At 27.9% G+C, this 21,486-nt stretch overlaps 3 protein-coding genes across 5 annotated transcripts; 2 read left to right on the top strand and 1 right to left on the bottom strand.

The window, feature by feature from the left end:
- Positions 1 to 1,704: 1,704 nt before the first annotated feature.
- On the top strand, positions 1,705 to 8,152 carry LOC127244373 (GABA transporter 1-like). 2 transcript variants are annotated; one of them, XM_051264871.1, is made up of 8 exons: positions 1,705 to 1,836; positions 3,035 to 3,229; positions 3,349 to 3,589; positions 4,494 to 4,591; positions 4,724 to 4,910; positions 6,329 to 6,459; positions 7,162 to 7,395; positions 7,495 to 8,152. In XM_051264871.1, exons 2-8 carry the CDS (start codon positions 3,197 to 3,199, stop codon positions 7,867 to 7,869), a joined length of 1,299 nt encoding a protein of 432 aa, XP_051120828.1. In that variant the 5' UTR covers positions 1,705 to 1,836; positions 3,035 to 3,196; the 3' UTR covers positions 7,870 to 8,152. The 2 variants fall into 2 exon arrangements, with proteins under 2 accessions (XP_051120828.1, XP_051120827.1); XM_051264870.1 differs by having other exon boundaries at positions 1,706 to 1,836; positions 3,359 to 3,589.
- Positions 8,153 to 11,820: 3,668 nt separating this feature from the next.
- LOC127244372 (GABA transporter 1-like) lies at positions 11,821 to 15,067 on the top strand. The gene is made up of 7 exons (XM_051264869.1): positions 11,821 to 12,020; positions 12,532 to 12,762; positions 13,514 to 13,611; positions 13,729 to 13,915; positions 14,029 to 14,159; positions 14,244 to 14,477; positions 14,559 to 15,067. The coding sequence occupies exons 1-7, from the start codon at positions 11,918 to 11,920 to the stop codon at positions 14,931 to 14,933; spliced, it is 1,359 nt and encodes a 452-aa protein (XP_051120826.1). The 5' UTR covers positions 11,821 to 11,917; the 3' UTR covers positions 14,934 to 15,067.
- A 497-nt stretch (positions 15,068 to 15,564) lies between these two features.
- On the bottom strand, positions 15,565 to 18,283 carry LOC127244325 (AT-hook motif nuclear-localized protein 9-like). 2 transcript variants are annotated; one of them, XM_051264810.1, is made up of 6 exons: positions 18,188 to 18,283; positions 17,688 to 18,080; positions 17,481 to 17,548; positions 17,230 to 17,358; positions 16,697 to 16,855; positions 15,565 to 16,006 (listed from the first exon to the last, which is right to left on the bottom strand). In XM_051264810.1, exons 2-6 carry the CDS (start codon positions 18,034 to 18,036, stop codon positions 15,707 to 15,709), a joined length of 1,005 nt encoding a protein of 334 aa, XP_051120767.1. In that variant the 5' UTR covers positions 18,037 to 18,080; positions 18,188 to 18,283; the 3' UTR covers positions 15,565 to 15,706. The 2 variants fall into 2 exon arrangements, with proteins under 2 accessions (XP_051120767.1, XP_051120768.1); XM_051264811.1 differs by having other exon boundaries at positions 17,688 to 18,077; positions 18,188 to 18,274.
- Between the last annotated feature and the right edge of the window lie 3,203 nt (positions 18,284 to 21,486).

A 21,486-nucleotide genomic window follows, 5' to 3' on the forward strand; every position in this document is an offset into this window, starting at 1 on the left:
ACTACACTCAACTCCCATTGATGAAATATTTATTAATTTTGTGATCTATGTATTTATACATTTTTAGATGAAATAATTTTTCGTAAAACAATTGTGTCAAATATTAAAATATATTATTTTAGAATAAATATTTAATTTTTTTAATAATCTTTTTTATAAAATATTATATTTATTATTATTATTATTATTATTTTAAGAATAATAATTGAAAAATAATGTCGAAAGAACAAAATATTAATTACAAAACTAAGAATAATAAAATAAAGTATTTCAATAAAAACAAATAATAATAACACAAGTAATTGATAATGATTCTCAATCTTTAATCTAAGTAAACCATTTTTTGAATTTTGAATATATAAAGATTTACGCCATATAAAATATATTCTCTCCATTTCATTTAAAATATTTATTTTTTTATTTAGGTTTATTATACGTAATTTTTTATTTGTTGAAAATATGATTATATATTTTAATAAAATTTTAAATTTTATAATTTATAATTTTATTAATTTTAATTAAATTATTTAATTATTTTAATTTTAATATCATAGTTTAGCTACGATGATCTTTGTAACAATTTTGAAAATAACATTACAGAAACTCATAGGTCTAAGGTCGAAAACAAGTTAAGGCTAACATTTTTGGGGATAAGAGTAATAAGAGTTTAACCGAGATCATCGGAGATTTGGCCAGTTCAAAATATATCTTTAACCAGATTGATAACACCATGTTAGCCCTCATTGGGCCTGGAGTTGATATTAATTTATGGATTGCAAAGCCTTGAGCTTTCGCCAACAGAAATCTTCTTGTTAAGGAGAATGATATGGCTAGGCTTTAGTTCCCAAAAATATATTTTTTTAGTTTAAAATGAATGAAATTTATATAAATATATTATTTTGTCTCTCATAAAAATTTAATTTATTATTATTTTTTTTTTAAAATTTAAATGTATTATATATTTTGTTATTATTTTTTAATTTGATTTATATTAATATAATAATTTTAATTATTTTTTTATACTAAATATAATTTCAAATGTTTTTTTTTTATTATCTTTTAAATTTTCTTTTTCGTGGTCTCATGGTATCAAGAGAAATCGAAAAAAATAAGATTGAAATGGTATATAAAAAAATTTGACCGATATATTTTTATAAAATTTTAAAATTTTCATTAAAAAAATTAAATTGTCTATTTAAACAAAATAAAAAATAAAAATCAACAGACTTACAATTTGAAATACTTCTTCTGTCCCGAAACTAAATATTCATTTGCTTTTTGTACGTAATTTTAGAAATATTAGTATTATATTGGGATATAGTAGGAATAAAGTAGAAATGACTAAAATAATCTTATTAGTATGTGTGATATAAAGATAATGACATTTGTGTAATATATTGTAAGTTGTAAAGGTATTTGTAATGTTAGGTAGATAGTATTTGTTTCTATCACCGCATTTTAGCCGGTCAATCATTGATTTTGGTACCAAATGAGTTTTTCTTGACCAAGAGCCTTATCTAGCTCTATTTTTAGATTGGATTCTAATTGGGGAAGAGAGTGGGATGAGTCCAAAGCTAATTCTTTTTTAATTTCATAAATTCTTCTTTTCAACCTTCTAATATAGTCTTTGAAGTCAATCAAATGTTGCACAATCTCTGGCAGTCTGGCACCGGATAAGAGTATATGCATAAACAAAACCATATCCGGTTCCCTTTATAAATCTTCACAGTGATAATTCGAGTAAAGAATGTGATGGCTAAATGTTAGAGTTGGAATTAATAGCTTGAGACACCAAAGGCCTCGAGCGTGACTATTAGCTTCTTGGATTATTTAAAGGTCTGTTTCTTTAACTATACTTTTTTAGATTTTATTATTTGTATTCTACATTTTTTGAAAAAAAATATACTTTTAGTTTTTACAAAACATTTCATCGAACATTATTTTAATACCAAACTCAAATCAATTTTTTCCAAATTCAACCAAAAGAAACACACAGTAAATACTTCCTCATAGCTAAGTCTATTCGAAAGGTACTTCATATCATCATATATTATATAAGAGTTTGAAAATACATTATAAATAATAATATAAATAAATGAAAGAAAATAAGAGAATAAATAAGCAAACATACCCCAAATATAATACTCGTTTAAATTATGCTCATTTTATCATTTTATTATGTACACCAAAAGGTTATTTATTTATATTTAGTAAAAAAAAAATTATTTTACTCATTACTTTTCAATATATTTATACCAATACCACACCATATATTTTTCAATTTTATCCCTACAAATTCCAAAAAAAAGTACATGGACAATATTTAAATACTTTTTTATGTCTTGAATATTTATATCATTTATATTCTTTGTTTATTTTTTTTAATTTAAAGAATTAGTGAGATATAAGAAATTATATCAATAATATAAAAAATAATATTTTAAGTTAAATACTTACCTATATAAAATGATAAAATATATATTGAAAATCATTATTTGAGAAAAAGTTTGAACAAACAAATCTTAAAAATAATAATCTTTTTAACATAAAATTAAATGATGTAAAAAACTAAAATAGATGTATTTTTAAAAATTTATTAAAATTAATAAAAAGAAAAAATTAAATTAATTATTATTTATTAAAATAAAATTATAATATTTATTTATCATAAATATTACTTGAATAAAATATTAATATAATAATCCCCAATAAAAAGCATATTGCTCATCTGTTTCGGTACCATAGTTTTATTATTATCACACAAATACTATTACTTTTTACGTTACGCTCACATGAGAAAAAAAAAATCTTCTAATATTTTTTACTATCGTTATAATTTTCATATTCTTAAATCTAATTCCCAACATAAAAAGACTATTTTTCTGAAACGAAATTGATATTTTTTTTTTAATCCAAAAATTTTGGATATATATATATATATATTGTTTTTAGACAAGATGGAGTAGTTACGTTGAATATTCTAGCACAAAACGACAAGTATTTCGATGTGTGTGTATTTATGGAGAGTGGACAGGTTGAGTAATAGTCAGAATGTCCGCCTCGTCTTTGACGTAAGAGACTGTGGTGGGCGAGGCGATATTTTCCATCAATTGATTAATAAAATATCTCCCACCGGCGATGATGATGGCGTCCAACGGAGCTCCGGCCGCCGGCGCCGGCGACCGGAAGGAGCTGGATGCCGGTGCGCAGTTTGTCCTCAAGTCCAGAGGTCAGTCTCAGTCTTATTTTAATTTAATTTTTTGAAATTTTGAGGAATGAAATAATTCCAATTTTTAACTGTCGATTATTATATTATATTATATATAATTAATTAATTAATTAATAAAGAATAGTGCAGGTTCATGGGTGCACTGCGGATACCACCTGACGACGTCGATCGTGGCGCCGGCGCTTCTGAGCCTTCCGTTCGCTGTGGCGGCGCTGGGATGGACGGTCGGGATTGGAAGCCTCCTGATCGGCGCGGCGGTGACGTTCTACGGGTACAATCTGCTGTCTCTGGTGTTGGAACACCACGCCCAATTGGGGAATCGCCACCTCAGATTCCGGGACATGGCCACAGCCATCTTAGGTTAGTTAAAAAATCAATTTTATAATTTAATCAAATCAACCACTAAATTGAATTAAATATTGGGTTTGCTAATTATTAAGTGCTACAAGGGCGTTTGGTAGAGTTGTAAAAAAAAAAGGAGAATAGGGAATGAAATGGTAGAGAAAAGTAAATTGAATAGAAAATGAAAATTAAATATTTGTTTGGCGCAGTTCAGAAATATAAAAAAAATTACAGTTATTTGAATGAATTAAATAAAAATAAATGATTAATCGGATAAAATATAGTTTTAACCAATAAGAATTTATGAAAAAATATTTTTAATAATTTTTTAAAAAAATTATAAATTACATTCGAGTTTTTGTAAAATTATAATATGTTAGTACTTTTTTTTTTTCAAAAATAGTAAAATTAAATTCTTGAATAATAAATTTAATGTGATTTTTGTAAAATTGGAATAATATAATTTTAAAAATTATAAAAATAAAATAGTAAAAAAAAATTAAAAAAAAATAACACTGCAACCTTTATTTTTTTCAAATGCTCTGGACGTAGGAGAGAAATAAAATAAAAATAATAATAATAATTTATTTCTCAAAAGAAATAGAAATATTTTTTTTTTCTGTCATTTCTATGTACCAAACATCCGGTAATAATGTCGAATATGTTTGATTAATACTCATTTCGTTCACGGATAAAGTATAAATTTACTTTTGGCGCGGTGTTTAAGAAATAATAGTATTTTAATTATAGTGGATAGTTAAAAGTAGTGTAATAACATTTTTACCCTTGTTTTTGGTATAAAATTGATGATGTGATGTTAAATAAGGGTATTTATGAAAAAAAAGTGAGGTATTTAATGAAATATTTACTTTGTAATTAGACATTCCAACAATATATTATTGTTATTTTAAATTTGGGTTAGGGCCAAAGTGGGGGAGATATTGCGTGGGGCCAATACAGTTCTTGGTGTGCTATGGTGCAGTAGTGGGGTGTACTTTATTGGGCGGCCAGTGTATGAAGGTCAGTCAGAATTCAGAATTAATTTAAGATCAATAAATTAATATGTCTGACAATTTGAAATAGTCTAATTAATTAATTAATTAATTGGTAGTATATAGAGTAATTAATTTGTGGTTACAATATGTAAAATAGGCAATATACACACTGTCCGAGCCAGATGTGGAAATGAAGCTGTACGAATTTGTGACGATATTTGGTGGGCTGATGTTAGTATTGGCTCAAATCCCATCTTTCCACTCATTGAGGCACATAAATCTGGTCTCCCTGCTCCTGTGCCTTTCCTACAGTGCGTGCGCCACAGCTGCCTCCATTTATATAGGTAAGTATTTTATTATTATTATTATTTTTATTTTTTTATAAATTGAGATATGTTTCTTTAGCTGAGTTTTATCAGATTTTACTATTTGAATTCTATTTTTTTTAAAAAAATATTATTTTTATATCAAATTCAAATTAACTTTTTTTCAAATTCATTAAAAAAAAAAAAACATACTTTAAAAAATAAAATAATATATATTTTTTGAATATCGTGTAAATAGTCAAAATTTTATTTAAGATAGCATAAAAACCCTAAGTACCTACTCCAAAGCTCACAAAAATAAAAAGTTCATTTATTACTAATCAATTTATCTACAAAAGAGTAGAGTAGGTCATACATTCTCAACCTTTCTCACCATATATATATATATATATATATTTGTAACTTATAAAGTTTTAAAAAGCTTGATAAAAAAAGTGGTGTATTTAGTTTATAATTTTTTATTTTTATTTTTTTTAGTTTATTATATATATAAATAATAACTGTTTTATAAAAAAATAATATATATTTTTTTCATCATGTAAATTCAAGTTTACTTTAATTTTTTTTTGTTGTTGTAATAAAAATTTGTTTTTTGTTTTGAATAGTTTGTATCTTTTTGTACTTTTAGCAATTATTATTCATACACATTAAAATTCGTGTTTAAAAGTATGAACATATATTTATTGAAAATAGTAAGAATTAAATAATAATAAAAACTATTAAGTGAACAGATTATAAGTATTTTATACAACGTAAATATATTATATGATTATATAAAATAGGTTTTAGATATAATAGTTTAAATGAAAAATAACTAGATGTGTTGTTTTCTTTTTTTAATTATTAGCGCATAATGTCAAAACTTTCGAAAGTGTAAGGAAACAATGCTCTATATTTTAATTATATTTTAATTCTTCTTCTTTGTATTATTATTGATAATTAAGAATCATGACCTTTAAGAGACCTTAAAAAATTGTAACGGCGAGATCATGAATTTAAAATTTACCAACATTATACAAACTTGCTTAGTGCATATTCAGAATATTGCACGCGACTTTCCACGCCATATAAAAAATGAAAATTAAGAAACATGTGTATAAATTGACTTAAACTTTTTCAGAAAAAATTGAAAAAGAAATGATAAAATCATCTACTTTAATTCTTTTTACTAATACAAAATTATGAAGTTTACAAGATTTATTTATATATAATAAAGATTATTTGCAAAATAGACATGTATTTATTAGAAATATATATTCTAAATTTCAGTATTCACATTTTTATGCAATACTATAAAGTATTCTATTAAGGTTTCATGCTAATACAAAGAATTTCATGCAACAAATATGACATAGGATACTATTTTCATTTCTATAAAATAAAATAATTTATTATGTATTTTTAGAAAGAAATATTTGAACAAGAAAAATTTGTAGGAATATCATCGAAGGGTCCAAAGAAAGACTATTCATTGGACAACAACAAAGAGAAAAGAGTGTTTGGGATGTTCAATGCACTTGCCATAATTGCCACAACTTTTGGCAATGGAATTATACCCGAAATACAGGTCTGATTTTATTATTTATTCCGCCCATAAAAATTATATAATACTCATTTCATTCTAAAACAATAGAGACATTTGAGATAAGCACAAGAATTAATGAATAATAGTACTATATAGATAACGAGTGTAAAAGTATATCTAAAATACTAGTTATTATGAAAAAAAAATGAGGATAGTTTTATAAAAAGGCGGGGAAATAGTTATCAAATATTGAAATGAGACTATTATTTTAGGACAGATAAAAATGACAAAATGAGACTATTGTTTTGGGACAAAATTAGTAATTATTTTTTCTATCAGCTAATCTTATACTACTTCCGTCCAGAAGAAGAGTACGATGAGTTTCTTTTTTTTTTTTTATGTAAATCTTCGAACATTAATTATTATATCAATACGTAGTACAAATTAAGAAAAAAATATGATAAAAATACATCTATTAGTCTCTTATAATATAAATACAATAATATTTTTGAGTAAATTATACAAATATAAAGAAGACAAATGATGGCCTTATATGTCACTATATTTTTAACTTACCCTACTCCATTTTTTATCAATTTTTAAGATTTTTTTTTTTTTTTTTATAATACTTTAATTTTATTTTTTTATGTACTTCACTTTAATTTCAAAATATTCTTACTTTCTTATATGGAACAACCGAGTTTGCTACCAATTTGAATTTATATCTGAGTATGAATTTTGCAGGCAACGTTGGCGCCGCCAGTTAAGGGCAAGATGTTCAAAGGGCTTTGCGTGTGCTATGCCGTATTGTCGGCTACATTTTTTAGTGTGGCGATTTCCGGGTACTGGGCATTTGGCAACCAAGCCGAAGGTCTAATTCTTACAAACTTCTTGAATGGCGGCGACCCTTTGGTGCCCAAATGGTTCGTCTTGATGACCAATGTGCTCACCATTCTCCAGCTCTCAGCTGTCGCAGTGGTAACAAACCAAATCTACTAAATAGGCTAAACTATATTCCATATTGAACTCGAAAAAAGAAAAAAAAAAAAAAGAAAACGAACTTTATTTGTGCAACAGGTGTACTTACAACCAACGAACGAAGTCTTAGAGCGAGCATTTGCTGATCCAAAGAGCGGGGAGTTCTCCGCACGCAATGTTGTCCCGAGAGTTGTATCGCGGTCCATCTCAGTTGTAGTCGCAACTACAATAGCTGCAATGCTTCCGTTCTTCGGGGACATCAATGCGCTCATAGGAGCGTTTGGGTTCATACCTCTCGACTTTGTGCTCCCCTTTGTTTTCTTTGTCTTAACATTCGAACAAAATGGCATCAAAAAATATGTACATATATCTCTAGCGGTGTTATTCTCAGTGTTGGGGGTCATAGCAGCAGTTGCAGCTGTGAGACAGATCATTCTTGATGCAAAAACTTACCGGCTTTTTGCTGATATCTGACCCCAAAAAGTTGTAGTAGATACAAATACTATACAAAATGTTTAGTTTAGATTAGAAATTTCAATCAGCATATGTGACACCCTAACCCGCAAATCGATCATTTAGTTCGACGTGGTGGTAATATTCCAATTTGAGCTGACTGGGGTGTTACATCATATCTTGTAACTATAACTAGAACAACTCCTATGAAAAATACATTAATATATGCAGAAATAGTAAGGATGTGTTCTGTTAATTTGGATTTACATTAATTTATTCATAAATTTATGGTTGAATTTTATTATAGTTTGGTTTGGAAGGCAAAGGGAAGACCGAGAATAAGAAGACTAAGACATAGAAGACAGTCTAAAATTGATTAAAAATGAAGTATTTATTTTTTTTATTTTTTTTCTAAATAGAATTTTAATATGATATTTTAAAAATATATATATATTTTTTTATTGAAAATCACGATAAAATACACTCGACGTTGTCGAGGGAAAATATGCAAAAAGGATCTCTTTGCAAAGCTAATCCATGAGGATTCAAATTCTTATAAAGGTAGTGTGATAGCTAAAATATTAATACCAATAATACTTATAGTCACTTATATATATATATAAAAACAAAACCCTTGATTCAATCGGAAATTTTATTTTGTTACGTGCCAATGACGTTTGCGACATAATTTGTGATGAATTCGTCACCTGTCACAAAAATAAAAATAAAAATAAAAATAATCATCGTAAATATTTGACATCTGACAAATTTTGCAACGGAATTGACAAGGTATAATTCACTCCCCACTTGTGCCTCTCAGGAGTATGGTGTCATTGGAATATTGATCAAAAGTGCCTCGAGGCATTACTAGACCATAGGGCGACATACATAATTTATGGTTGCAAAAATTATTACTACAATTGAATATTTAAAGAGGCACTTGCCATTTGCATGCACCTCTATTTTGATGAGGCCGTCGTCGTCGGGAGCCGTTGCAGACTGCGAAGTCCTAGGCCCGTCTAGTTTTATCATCGATTTTTTTTTTTTTTTTTCTATTTAGAATTTAATTGGAGAAGAAAAGAATAACAAAATTTGTTCTAACATGATGTCTCGTCTTGGATGATCCCAAATGAAGCAATCGCCGTTGATGTTGCCGATGTCGACGTATTTACAGAAAATGAAATAATTTATATATGCAAACAAAAATGTATGAGTAATTGACAATTAAAATTACATTTATTGACGAACTGTTGTGTCCATGCCATTATAATCCTCCCATTTCCCAGTCCGCTGTAATAGCCTGACTGATTGTGCAAGCTGACCCAATCCTTGCCTACTCGTCCTAAGACATCTACATTGTAAGAGACATAGTTCTATTTACTATACATGAATATATAAGAAATATATTTTTTTGGGACTCTAAGGGTCTTATTTACCTTTTGTGTAATTGTATTTAATATTAACACAAATGTTATTATAATATTATTATAAGACATCAATAAAAATATTTTTGTTATTTTCTCTTTAGTTCGTACTATATTTTCATATAATTAATAAATATTCAAATATCAACATGTAAAAAATAAATGAGACTTTAGAGGCGGATAGAGATAATATTACATATTGGATTATCAATTTATCAGGCACATCAGCTTTCTAGATAAATATATATCAGTACGAAATGGTAAAATGAATTTTATTAAGGAAAATCTAACTTAAAAATATATATTAATTTTATATGATTTATATAAAGTCAATTACAAAACGGTAAAATGATTGTATGTAGTATATTATTTTTTTTAGAAAAATATATAAAAAAAAAATATTTTTTTAAAGAAAATCCAGATTTTTTTTTTTATTTAGAATTTGCAACTGAAATGTGTTATTTCGTAAATTTTGTTGCTATTTGTAGCAAAATTGGTTGCTAATTATGATGGATTGAAATTTTCTCGCTAATTTCTGTGACAAAATGACATTTTTTATTTTTTATTTATTTTTATTTATTTATTATTGTAGTTTTTTTTTTTTTTTTTTTTTTTTTTTTTAACATTCATAATTTTCACACTGTTATAATTTTATCAATGCAAGATCACATAAATATCCAAGAGAAATTTTAAATTTATATTTACAACTTGAAACATCTTTGATGACTAAGGGTGTGTTTGGTTACCGATTTAATTTTGATTAACACTATACTTTAATTTTATGTTTTTATTTTTTATTTTTCTAAATATTGTATGATATAGATATTATTCAAAATCTTTTATTTTTTTCTCACAGTAAATATATATATTTATATTAATTCAAAACTTCTTAATTTTTGTAAAATAAATTTATGTTAGTTATACATAATTTCCATATTATATACTCTTTCCATTCCAATACAATACAGTCTTATTTACCATTTTTATTTGTCTAAAATAATAGTCCTATTTTCATAAATAATCGTATCACCGTAAAACTATCAATAATTTTTCATCATTATTATACAATTGCCACTAATTTTTACACTAATATACTCACAAGAGCAAAAAAGTTATTTATTTTTACTTTTTACCAACTACACGACAAAACTATACTTTTGAGACGGAGGGAGTATATAATATAAAAATATTTACCATCCTGTTTCAACCATAACAGTCAAACAGGTGTTTAGTATAAATAATACAGTCAAATATTGAGTGCAAGATCGTTTTCAAATTAAGTTGAACACTCAATGTGAATTAAATAGCATTGACTCGAATAATGATATTTAAATATAAATGAAAATGATGAACAAAGACAAGCAAGTTCAAATAAATCTAAATTAAAAGGTAATTTTAATTCCAATTGAATACATATAGATGCCATATACTTTTAAACTTCTAAATTAGAATTGTCTAAATTCAAATTATATAATTAGGCTTAAGACCCTTTATATTATTCTTTCATATTTTCATTATATTTTTAACTTGTAGTTGTAATTTGAAATTTATTAAATTTTAGTTAAAAAAAAAATTAAAATCTATGAGATTATCGATAAAATATACTTCCTCCTTCCCTTATCAAATGGGCATTTGGAATTTCGTAGTAGATTAAAAAATAATAGTATTTTATTGGTCAAATGGGCCTTTGAAATTTCGTAATAGATTAAAAAATAATAGTATTTTATTGGTCAGTGAAAATGTGTAAGAGAACTTGAAATTCTGTCATTTGACTTGATGTATAAAGCACGTAATGATATGTTTGGAATCTAGTAAAAAATTAAGGATATTTCGATATTAGTGTATGATTATTTTATTTCAAAATAAAAATTGATATTTTGAATTGAAATGAAACAAACATAAAAACACGTACTTTGAATTTGAATTAGGAGAGAGAATAGAGTTTGTTTGCTCATAAATTACATTTGTTTATATGATTTCTAATATATATATATATATATTTAATTCTCTCGTAACAATTAATATTTAACATAAAATATTTCTATAATTTTCTATTTTTCAAAAAAAAAATAAAAATAAAATCGAAACATTAAACAAACAAATCCATAAACTTTTGGGGTTAATAGATGGGGGTACAATACTTAAAAGATAAAATAAAATAAAATAAAATAATTGTTTGATTTATATTTTAGATCAACATGTTACTATTAAGTTCATATATTGTAAATACAAAATATACTACCTATTTTAATAGAATGTTTTATAAAAATAATACGTAAATTAAAATTAAAATTTAAAATACAAATCAAATAAACGCTAACAATAAAAAATATTATTAAGTAAATAAATAATATTGATTATAAAATTTATAAAGAAATGTCTCTATGTAGAATCCTTTATTTACATTTTTTTAAAAAATAAAAAATTATAAAAGCTACTCCTAAGATTACGGATAGCAGAAAACGACAAAATACTTGATGTATGCATACGAATACTATACGTATTATTATATATGGAGAAGAGAAGAGAAGAGTGGATGCAGGCGTAATAGTCAGAATCGCCGGCGCGGCTCCTCTTCAATTTCACGCCAAGCCGGTGCTCTCATCAATTCATTAATAAAATATCTCCCACCGGCGCCGCCGACGATGGCATCCAACGGAGAGGAAAAGCACGGCGGAGCTCCGGCCGCCGCCGCCGGCGAGCAGAAGGAGCTGGACGCCGGTGCACAGTTTGTCCTTAAATCCAGAGGTCAGTCTCAGCCGCCTCTCATCTCCGTGGATGTGAATTTAATGTAATTTTTTGAATTTTTAGTAATGAAATGTAGATTATACATCAATTAATTCCAATATTACTTGTCCATTAGTATTATATATATATATTGGGATTCTTGTGGAATCTTCTATCCCAAAAATAAATTATATCTCTGTATCATTACATACATAATATATACTCCCTCAGTTCCAAAAAATTTGTCTTGTTTTTTTTTTCGTCCGTTCCAAAACAATTATTTTGTTTTCTTATTTAGTAGCCGTGGTCCCACTTTATAACAAAAATATTTTTATTTTTTTATACTATACCTAATTATTACTCTAATATACTCTTTAAAATTTTTAAAAAAATAAGGACATTTTAATCATGTATGTATAAAATATATATATATATAAGAATAAAGAAATAGAGTGTGTTAATGACACAGAGGATTCGATCTTATTTGTATTATAATACACATAAATAAATTAATTAATTAATAATAGTGCAGGTTCATGGGTGCACTGCGGGTACCACTTGACGACGTCGATCGTGGCGCCGTCGCTTCTGAGCCTTCCGTTCGCGGTGGCGTCGCTGGGTTGGACGGTCGGGATTTGCAGCCTCCTGATCGGCGCGGCGGTGACGTTCTACGGGTACAATCTGCTGTCTCTGGTGTTGGAACACCACGCCCAATTGGGGAATCGCCACCTCAGATTCCGGGACATGGCCACCACCATCTTAGGTTAGTTAATTACTTTACTACCCCCGCCCTTAAAATTAATTTTTTTCATGTAATTTGTTTATATTTTATTATTTTTCTTTGTCTTATATAATTTGTTTTTTATTTTTTTAAAAATTAATTATACATTTTGATCATATTATAAAATTTAAATTTTATAATTTTTGTAATTTTAATTAAATTATTTAGTTATTTTAATTTTAATTTATAATTATTTTTACTATATAAAAATTATTTTTATTAATATATTTTTTAATTACTTACTATTAATAAAATTGTATTATAACTATAAAGAATTATAATAAATAATATATACATTTCTTTCAATTTATAGCAAAGATATCAAAAGTATGTTATACCTAAAACTTATATAGAACTGCTTCAATAATACTTCAATGAGCTAATATTAAAAATTATATTCAATATGTGTAGACAAACAAATACAATATCGAGTCTTTTTATTCCAATACGATCATCCGGCCGAGCCTAATATCTTTCCAAAAGACAAGTCACACTAAGCGAACCATGTGTGCGAGGTGATCTGGAGGCGTCGGGAGTTTGAACTTAAGTGCACCTCCACCAACCATCCTTAAGGGTCGAAATCCCACTATTTTAATCTTACGTAATCTTGATAGTATGTAATTTTCATTTTTTAAAAAAAATTTAGATAATCCTATATGTATACACATTAATTTTCTATTTCATGTAAAAAAAAATTATTTATATATATATATATATATATACCCAATGTCAGGACCAAAGTGGGGGAGATATTACGTGGGGGCAATACAGTTCTTGGTATGCTATGGGACAGTTGTCGGATTCATTTTACTGGGAGGCCAGTGCATGAAGGTAACCCCACTCATCTCAATTCACATCAATAAATTAAATTAAATTAAATTAAACTAATATATAAATAACAATTTAATTTGAACTCTATAAAATTAAATTATATAATAATATAAACAGGCAATATACACACTGTCCAAACCAGATGTTGAAATGAAGCTGTACGATTTTGTAATCATATTTGGTGGGCTAATGTTAGTATTGGCTCAAATCCCATCTTTCCACTCCCTAAGGCACATCAATATGGTCTCCCTGCTCCTGTGCCTTTCCTACAGTGCTTGCGCCACAGCTGCCTCCATTTATATAGGTATCTCTAACATAGGATACTACAACCTAATTTATTACTACTATGTAGTTTTATTTAGAAAAAATAAATAAAATAAAATAAAAATTATTTAAGCAAGTAATTTTATTTTTTAGGAATATCATCAAAGGGTCCAAAGAAAGACTATTCATTGGACAGCAACACAGAGAAGAGAGTGTTTGGGATCTTCAATGCACTTGCCATTATTGGCACAACTTTTGGCAATGGAATAATACCTGAAATACAGGTTGATTTTATTACTTCTTTTATATATATGGAATGGTTGAGTTTGTGATCAATTTGAATTTAAATTGGGATATGAATTTTGTAGGCGACGTTGGCGCCGCCGGTTAAGGGCAAGATGTTCAAAGGGCTTTGTGTGTGCTATGCGGTGCTAATGGCTACATTCTTTAGCGTGTCGATTTCTGGGTATTGGGCATTTGGCAACCGAGCCGAAGGTCTAATTCTTACAAACTTCTTGAATGGCGACGACCCTTTGGTGCCCAAATGGTTCATCTTGATGACCAACGTGCTCACCATTCTTCAGCTCTCGGCTGTTGCAGTGGTAACAAACCAAATACCAAATACGCAAAACAATATTGCATATTGAAAGAAAAAATTAAAACAAACTCGATTTGTGCAACAGGTTTACTTACAGCCGACGAACGAAGTCTTGGAGCGAACATTTGCTGATCCAAAGAGCAGGGAGTTCTCCTCGCGCAATGTTGTCCCGAGAGTTATATCGCGGTCCATATCAGTTGTAGTCGCAACTACATTAGCTGCAATGCTTCCATTCTTCGGGGACATCAATGCGCTTATAGGAGCGTTTGGGTTCATACCTCTCGACTTTGTGCTTCCCTTTGTTTTTTTTGTCTTAACATTTGAACAAAATGGCATCAAAAGATATGTACATATCTCTCTAGCAGTGATATTCTCAGCCCTTGGGATCATAGCAGCAGTTGCAGCTGTGAGACAGATCATTATCGATGCAAAAACTTACCAGTTATTTGCTAATATATGATCCCAGAAAGATGTAATACAAACAAATGCTATACAAAAATGTTCAGATTAGATCATCAAAATCTTGGAACATTCGTATACTTTAAATACATCTCTTTATGTAACATCTTTAAACTTGGAAATGACTATATGAATCCTGTGCGGATCCAACTAAGACAGAATAGTTTTGACTGAGTCATCAACATATACTGAATCATATTCTGTATCCTGACAAGGAAGGAAAGGCTCTATGCAATTGACGAGCAAAGCGAGAGGAAGGAAAGAAGCGATAGTTTCTAGAATGCAAGCAAGCTAGCTTGCTTACTCTCCTAGTAGCCTACGTTGGCGGCAAAAACAAAGACGACTATACTAAACTAAAGTAACGAGGCATTCGGGGTTATTAGTATTTGTTGATCGCTGATGTTATTGGATAATACAACATATTTGATAATACATAAAATCAAAATATGGAACTAAAACTCCGATCAAAAAAAATATATGGAACTAAAACTCCGATAAAAAAAAAAATATGGAACTAAAACTCCGATCAAAAAAAAAAAAAAAAATGGAACTAAAACAAACAACATATGAAAATAAAGTCATATATAGAATAATGTATATTTGGTAATAAAAACAGATACAATGTTCTACCATTGCTAAATTAAAGATCAATCTACTCAAATAAGTAGTTAGAATTACCAGCAAATAAGGTTTATACTTTTTCATAAATAAGTTTCAACAGCTATGAATGGAAATTTGGTTCGAGAAGAGAGACGAGCTTTTACCTCGCCTAAATCAGTGAATACCACTATTGAAATCAGGGATTACATGGTGAGATGCTGGTGCAGAGGGTTGCAATGAGGTCCAGTCGAACGGCTGAAGAGACATGTGAGTGTCGTGCCCATTAATGAATTTATCCACTGCATCGATGGATTGTGCCGGGGCATGAGAAACAGCTTCCAGACTATTTGCTTCATTTGCTAGTAATTGGCTGTTTGGTGTGGTCGGTGATGCTGCTGTAGCTTCAACTGTGTTGCTCATTCTCGCCTTCTTCCCCTTCCCTCTTGGCCACTGTTTAAATGTACCGATGACAAGCTGGAAGACACGAGCAGAGATTTAATTAAGCGCATCATATTGGAGTTTGGATTTCAACCATATACTTCAAGATCATTCACGACTCATTTTTTTTTATGTTAAATGCAGAACGGTGTAGAAATTCTTGTAATCGTAAGTTAAGATTAAATTAAAGACATTAATGGAGTGGAAAATAAGTTGGAACCAAAATTCTAACCATATCCTTACTTCAGGATTCATTCAACACGTTGCGCCGACACGTTCATTTTGTGTTGAAATGCAGAAAGGATGAGAAAATGTTATAACGAGATCTTGTAAGCAACTCGTGTACTAACTATATGGTTAGAAGACTTATTTTAGATTCTTACAGAACTTTTGAGGAAAAAGGGGCATGTGCTTCACTAATCAAGAGTGTATGCAATTATTATTTACTCGAAAACTAGAATGCCTGATCATGACATGATCAATGATCACAAAGCCCTTCCAACTATGGTCCAAGAATCTTATCTTAGAATCAATCAGGCGAATGGCCGATGTAATATCTATTACAGTTACTCAGGATTGGAAGGTCCGGACAAAACAAAACAGGAGAGTTACTTACTATCTGACTTCGTGGAAACTCATTGTACGCAATATATCAATCAGCGACAATCAAATCGAACAAAATTCCAAAAGTGCATTTTTTTTTGCGAAAAAAGAAATGGATCTTACTTGGATTGGTGCTCCTGCAATAAGTGAATTTCCCATGGCACCGCCATAAAGAACCCCCTTCGAATCTAACAACTGCACACTTAGTAGGAGCTTTCCATTAAAGACATCCTTTCCATGAAATGTATACGATCCATTAAGAGATACAATATCAAACTGGCCCTGTTAAAGAACAACAAGAAGTGTAGAAGGTAGTAAGAAACCAGTAATATGTAATGAAATCTTTTTGTAAGGATCATTTATCTTGTATTACAATTGATTTTGTTCTATCTTACGGATATTGCTAGTTCAACATCTATTAAACTGATTTTAATCTATCTTTGCAAAATATAGAGAGATAATTTCTTGAGAAACTACCTATGATTATTCCTGGTAGTTTCTATAATTTTGTCTCCTTAGAAATACAATATACTAAACAAAGCATTAAACCATTTTTTGTTTCTTTTTTTACAATATCTGTGATTCTTTGCATCAATAATTTATTATGTCAAACATAAAATCCAATTAGAATAAAAGAATGAAAACAAAATGTATACCTCATGCCTTATAACATCAGGTGAACCAGGTTTGAGCAGTTCAGCACTAGTTACTCCTCCGGACGCTGAAAGAATGCATATCGATTCACCAGCCCTTTGAGTGAAGGAAAGAATTTTTTGAATTACATTCTGCAAATTAACCAAATTAACAGAAAGATACATTTCTCACAATAAAAGAAGTTCCTTCAAAATACTACTGATATTAAAAACACAGCCAAATCAATTAGCCAAATCAATTGCTAAAATATTACCTCCCCGGTCTCAATTGTCATTAGGTAAGGTGTCAAGCTACTCCCTGCTGTTTCCAATGCATTCCCACCTTCACAACATAGTTAAGAAATTAACTCTAAGATATTAAAAAATAAATAAACAAATAGAGAACATTCCTCAGCTTTTTTTAAAAAAATATTCATGAATAACCTTAAAATTAAACTTTCGAATAGAACAAAAATTCATACTCAAATTCGCAGCCAACGTTTGCCACTTTCCAGAGCCTTTAGGTCGCCCTCTTCCTCGCTTTTGAGAAGACTCCGCCGGCGAATCCACATTCGACGTATGTCCAAGTGTCACATCTGACGACTCAGGCCGATTTTTCGGTGGCCTCCCTCTCCTCCGTACACCATTGGAATCACTTACTCCATCATCTCCACCACCAAGTCCCACCCCCATTCCTTCACCGCTAAGGACGTAATTTGCATTCTCTCCCAATCCTGTAACCGTCGCATTTTCTGAAACCGACAAAACCTGAAGCTGCGGTACAGCACCAAACATCTGATGCATGTTATTTTCAATATTTCCACCATCCATTCTCACAAAATTTCTTCAATTACAAACTCCAAAACAACTTCCTGCTAAGGCACAAACAAAAACCAAATATTAACGAAATCAAAATTATCAACATACATATATATATATATGCATGCAGTAAATCAACAAAAAGCAGCGTAACCACGAGTACAAGAAAGCGTCTTCACACGCGGGCAAAAACGACGCCGCAACTTCCCCGCGGCGGAGCAAAAGCGCCGTAAAGGAGAGGAGTTTTAAAGAGTTGCAGGGGAAAAGAAAAACAATAAAAATAATGGGAAAAAAAATAAAAGGAAACGGCTGCCTTTTGTATTTTGGGATTTACTCTATGTTAATTTACGAAACTACCCCCGTGAATTATGGTTTTCTGGGGTTTTTTTCCTTTTGCTTTTTCCCAAAAAAACCTTTTAAATGTATTTAGATAATTTTTAGGGTTAATTATTATCGCTATTATTTTAAACCAATATTAATAATTTGGTTGACACATCAGAATATTTATTGCTATGCTTATCTGCCGAGTAAATAAATAATAACGATAATAATTCGAAATTTTATTTTACTTTCCAATTAAAATTATTAAGGTTATTAGTGTGTTTGTTTTGTATTTTTAATTTGAGGTGTTTGTAATTTTTTTGGTTAGGTGAACCCATCCTTATTTATATATAGATTTTTAAAAAAACTTTGATACTATTTATTAAAAATAAATTTGTAAAAAATATCAAATCAAATACTTAATATATTATAATTTTCAAATTTTATTTTTCAAATTTTGAAAAAAATTAAATCCGAACAAAACCTAAATATTTACGATAATAACAATTAATCTGATGATAAAGTCACAATAATAATATTTCAGTGATATATTTTCAATATATAATTTGGAATTGAAATTACCAGATTACTAAAATTATTGTTAGGAAATAAATTTATATTAATATGCAATACAGCTAATTTAACATTGGATAAGTGAGTATATTGTGAGTTGTTCACTTACTATTTTTTTTAAACACATTCTCCATAAATATAATATACAATATATACTATTAATTTTAAAAATTAATAATTTAATATAAAATATTATTTTTAATATTAGTATACAATTCTTTATACTTAATATAAAAAATACATCCATAAAAAAATACAATGAACAAACCCTTTGGTATTTTATTTTATTTTTACTATTCAATTCTAATAACTTTTAGTATGATATATTATTTCATTATATAAAATATTATACTACATTCGTCTGGCTCTAACGGTTCATTTACTTTTTGCGTATTGATTTTTTAATATTAATTATTATATCAAAACGTAGTACAAATTCAGAAAAAATTGTAATAGAAGAACATTTGTATAAAAAATAATACAAATATAATAATATTTTTTAATGTTAAGTACTATAACACAAAAGTTAAATGTGACCTTAGAGCGGATGAAGAGAGTATTAAAATACTATTAAACTAAAATGTAAATTTAAAAACTAAAAAATAAAATAAATAAATAAGGTGTTTTGGCGTTTTTGCTAATAATAATAAAATAAATATATAATATGATGTTTTTGAAATAAAAAATAAAAAATAATATGAATATATAAATATATAATGAAAACGATTGTTAAAGAACACAAAAAAAAAAAAAAAAAAAAAAACTTGAAAAATTTCATCGTGAGTTTATTGTTATCTAAATATTATAAAATATATGATTACTGTTCATATTTGATAAGATAAATAAACAAAATATAATATTTTTTCTATAGTTTTATATTTGTTGCAATGTATTCTAATTCTCAAAGGATCTTTTTTATATAAATTATGAGGCATATAATTCGATTTATATAAACAAACCTAATTATAAAATTTTTAAAAAAATTATACATATATATATATATACTATATATTTACCTGAATTTTCATTTCAAATTATTTAATATAGTTTATTTACTATACAATTATTTTAATTTGATGTTCATCTTTTGTTAAATAAATTCTCATGGCCATGACAGGCCTGTGACAAGTAATTCATTTCGATCAACAATGTGGAAATGATCGGAGAGGAAATTAAAGATAGATTCAACCCAACCAAATAAATATAAGTTCTACTCGATCCTTCAAGTTATATATACTTATATATAAAATTTCGACCCCGCATGCGGAACACATTTTCGGATGCTCAAATTGTTCCACGTGGTGCAATCTAAAAAATTATATGTATATGTATTAATTTTTACTTTTACATACAATCTTCAAGTTCAGACGACATTTCCTTTACTTTCGCAATTTATTTAAAAATAAATAAATAAATAAGATGATTATTCGATTCTATGGCCAACGAAAAAAAAACAGATTGGACATTTTATTTATTTTCAAACTCATTGATTTTCATTTTTTTTTCTTGTTTTGCTCTACTCTTGCTTGCTCATCTTTCTCGCATATATTGTCCTTCATTATGCATTTTCTTTAGGCATCGTTAAAATTATATTTTTCGTAGGTTTTCTTTTCTTCAAAGATGCGAAGATCATTCACAATTTTTTATTTTTTTGCTCATTGTTGCTTTGATGTAAATCGATTATGTGAACTTAATCATCATATTCGTGATAAAATTATTCTCAACATCAACTAAATATCTCAATATTGATGGTGCGATAAAATACTAGAATAGATACAGATGATTCAAATGTCACTAAAAATGATATTATCACCACGGGTATGTCTGAAAACATATAATGTTGATATAATAAAAATGATATATAGATTTAATATATTCTCTTTTAAAAAATTTAGATTGTGGAAATCAATTTTTTTAAAAAAATTAAAAAGTAGGCAAGGCAAATGAGAATGCTAAAGAAGTTACATCTACATATTTAGTTTTATTATCACAAGTAAATAATAATTCTAGAATTATTGAATTTGACAAATAATTGACAATTGGACAAATTATAAACTATACTAAAATACATACCTAAAATATTATAACGATTTTATTGTTCGAAAAGACAACAATATTATTTTTCATGATAGCAGTAGAAAGCTATACATGAAGGAATTTGTTTATTTTTGTAATGAAATAAAAGATAGAAAAAGTATATTAATAAAAATAATCAATCTAACTATTGAAAATTAGATATCTAAATTAAATGAACTCCAAGACTTAAAATTGAATGTAAAAAAGATTAGGAATCAAGAAGAACTATTTTTAATATGTAACATAATCATTCATTCACCCGGATAAAAGATACATGTTGAGAACGACGTGTAATATATCCAATACTAAAAAGAATATATCAATATCATTGGTGCACATTGTATTTTCAATTTTTAATGGTTATTCTTATATACAATAATCACATAGACGGAAAAATATACGATTTTTCTAACAAATGCATATATATATATATATGATTATATTAACCTTCTTAATAAAAGTCATAAGCAAATTGAAAATAACAATACTATA

This window comes from Andrographis paniculata, unplaced genomic scaffold (assembly GCF_009805555.1).
Source record: "Andrographis paniculata isolate CXL003 unplaced genomic scaffold, ASM980555v1 Contig9END, whole genome shotgun sequence".
Classification (NCBI taxonomy): domain Eukaryota; kingdom Viridiplantae; phylum Streptophyta; class Magnoliopsida; order Lamiales; family Acanthaceae; genus Andrographis; species Andrographis paniculata.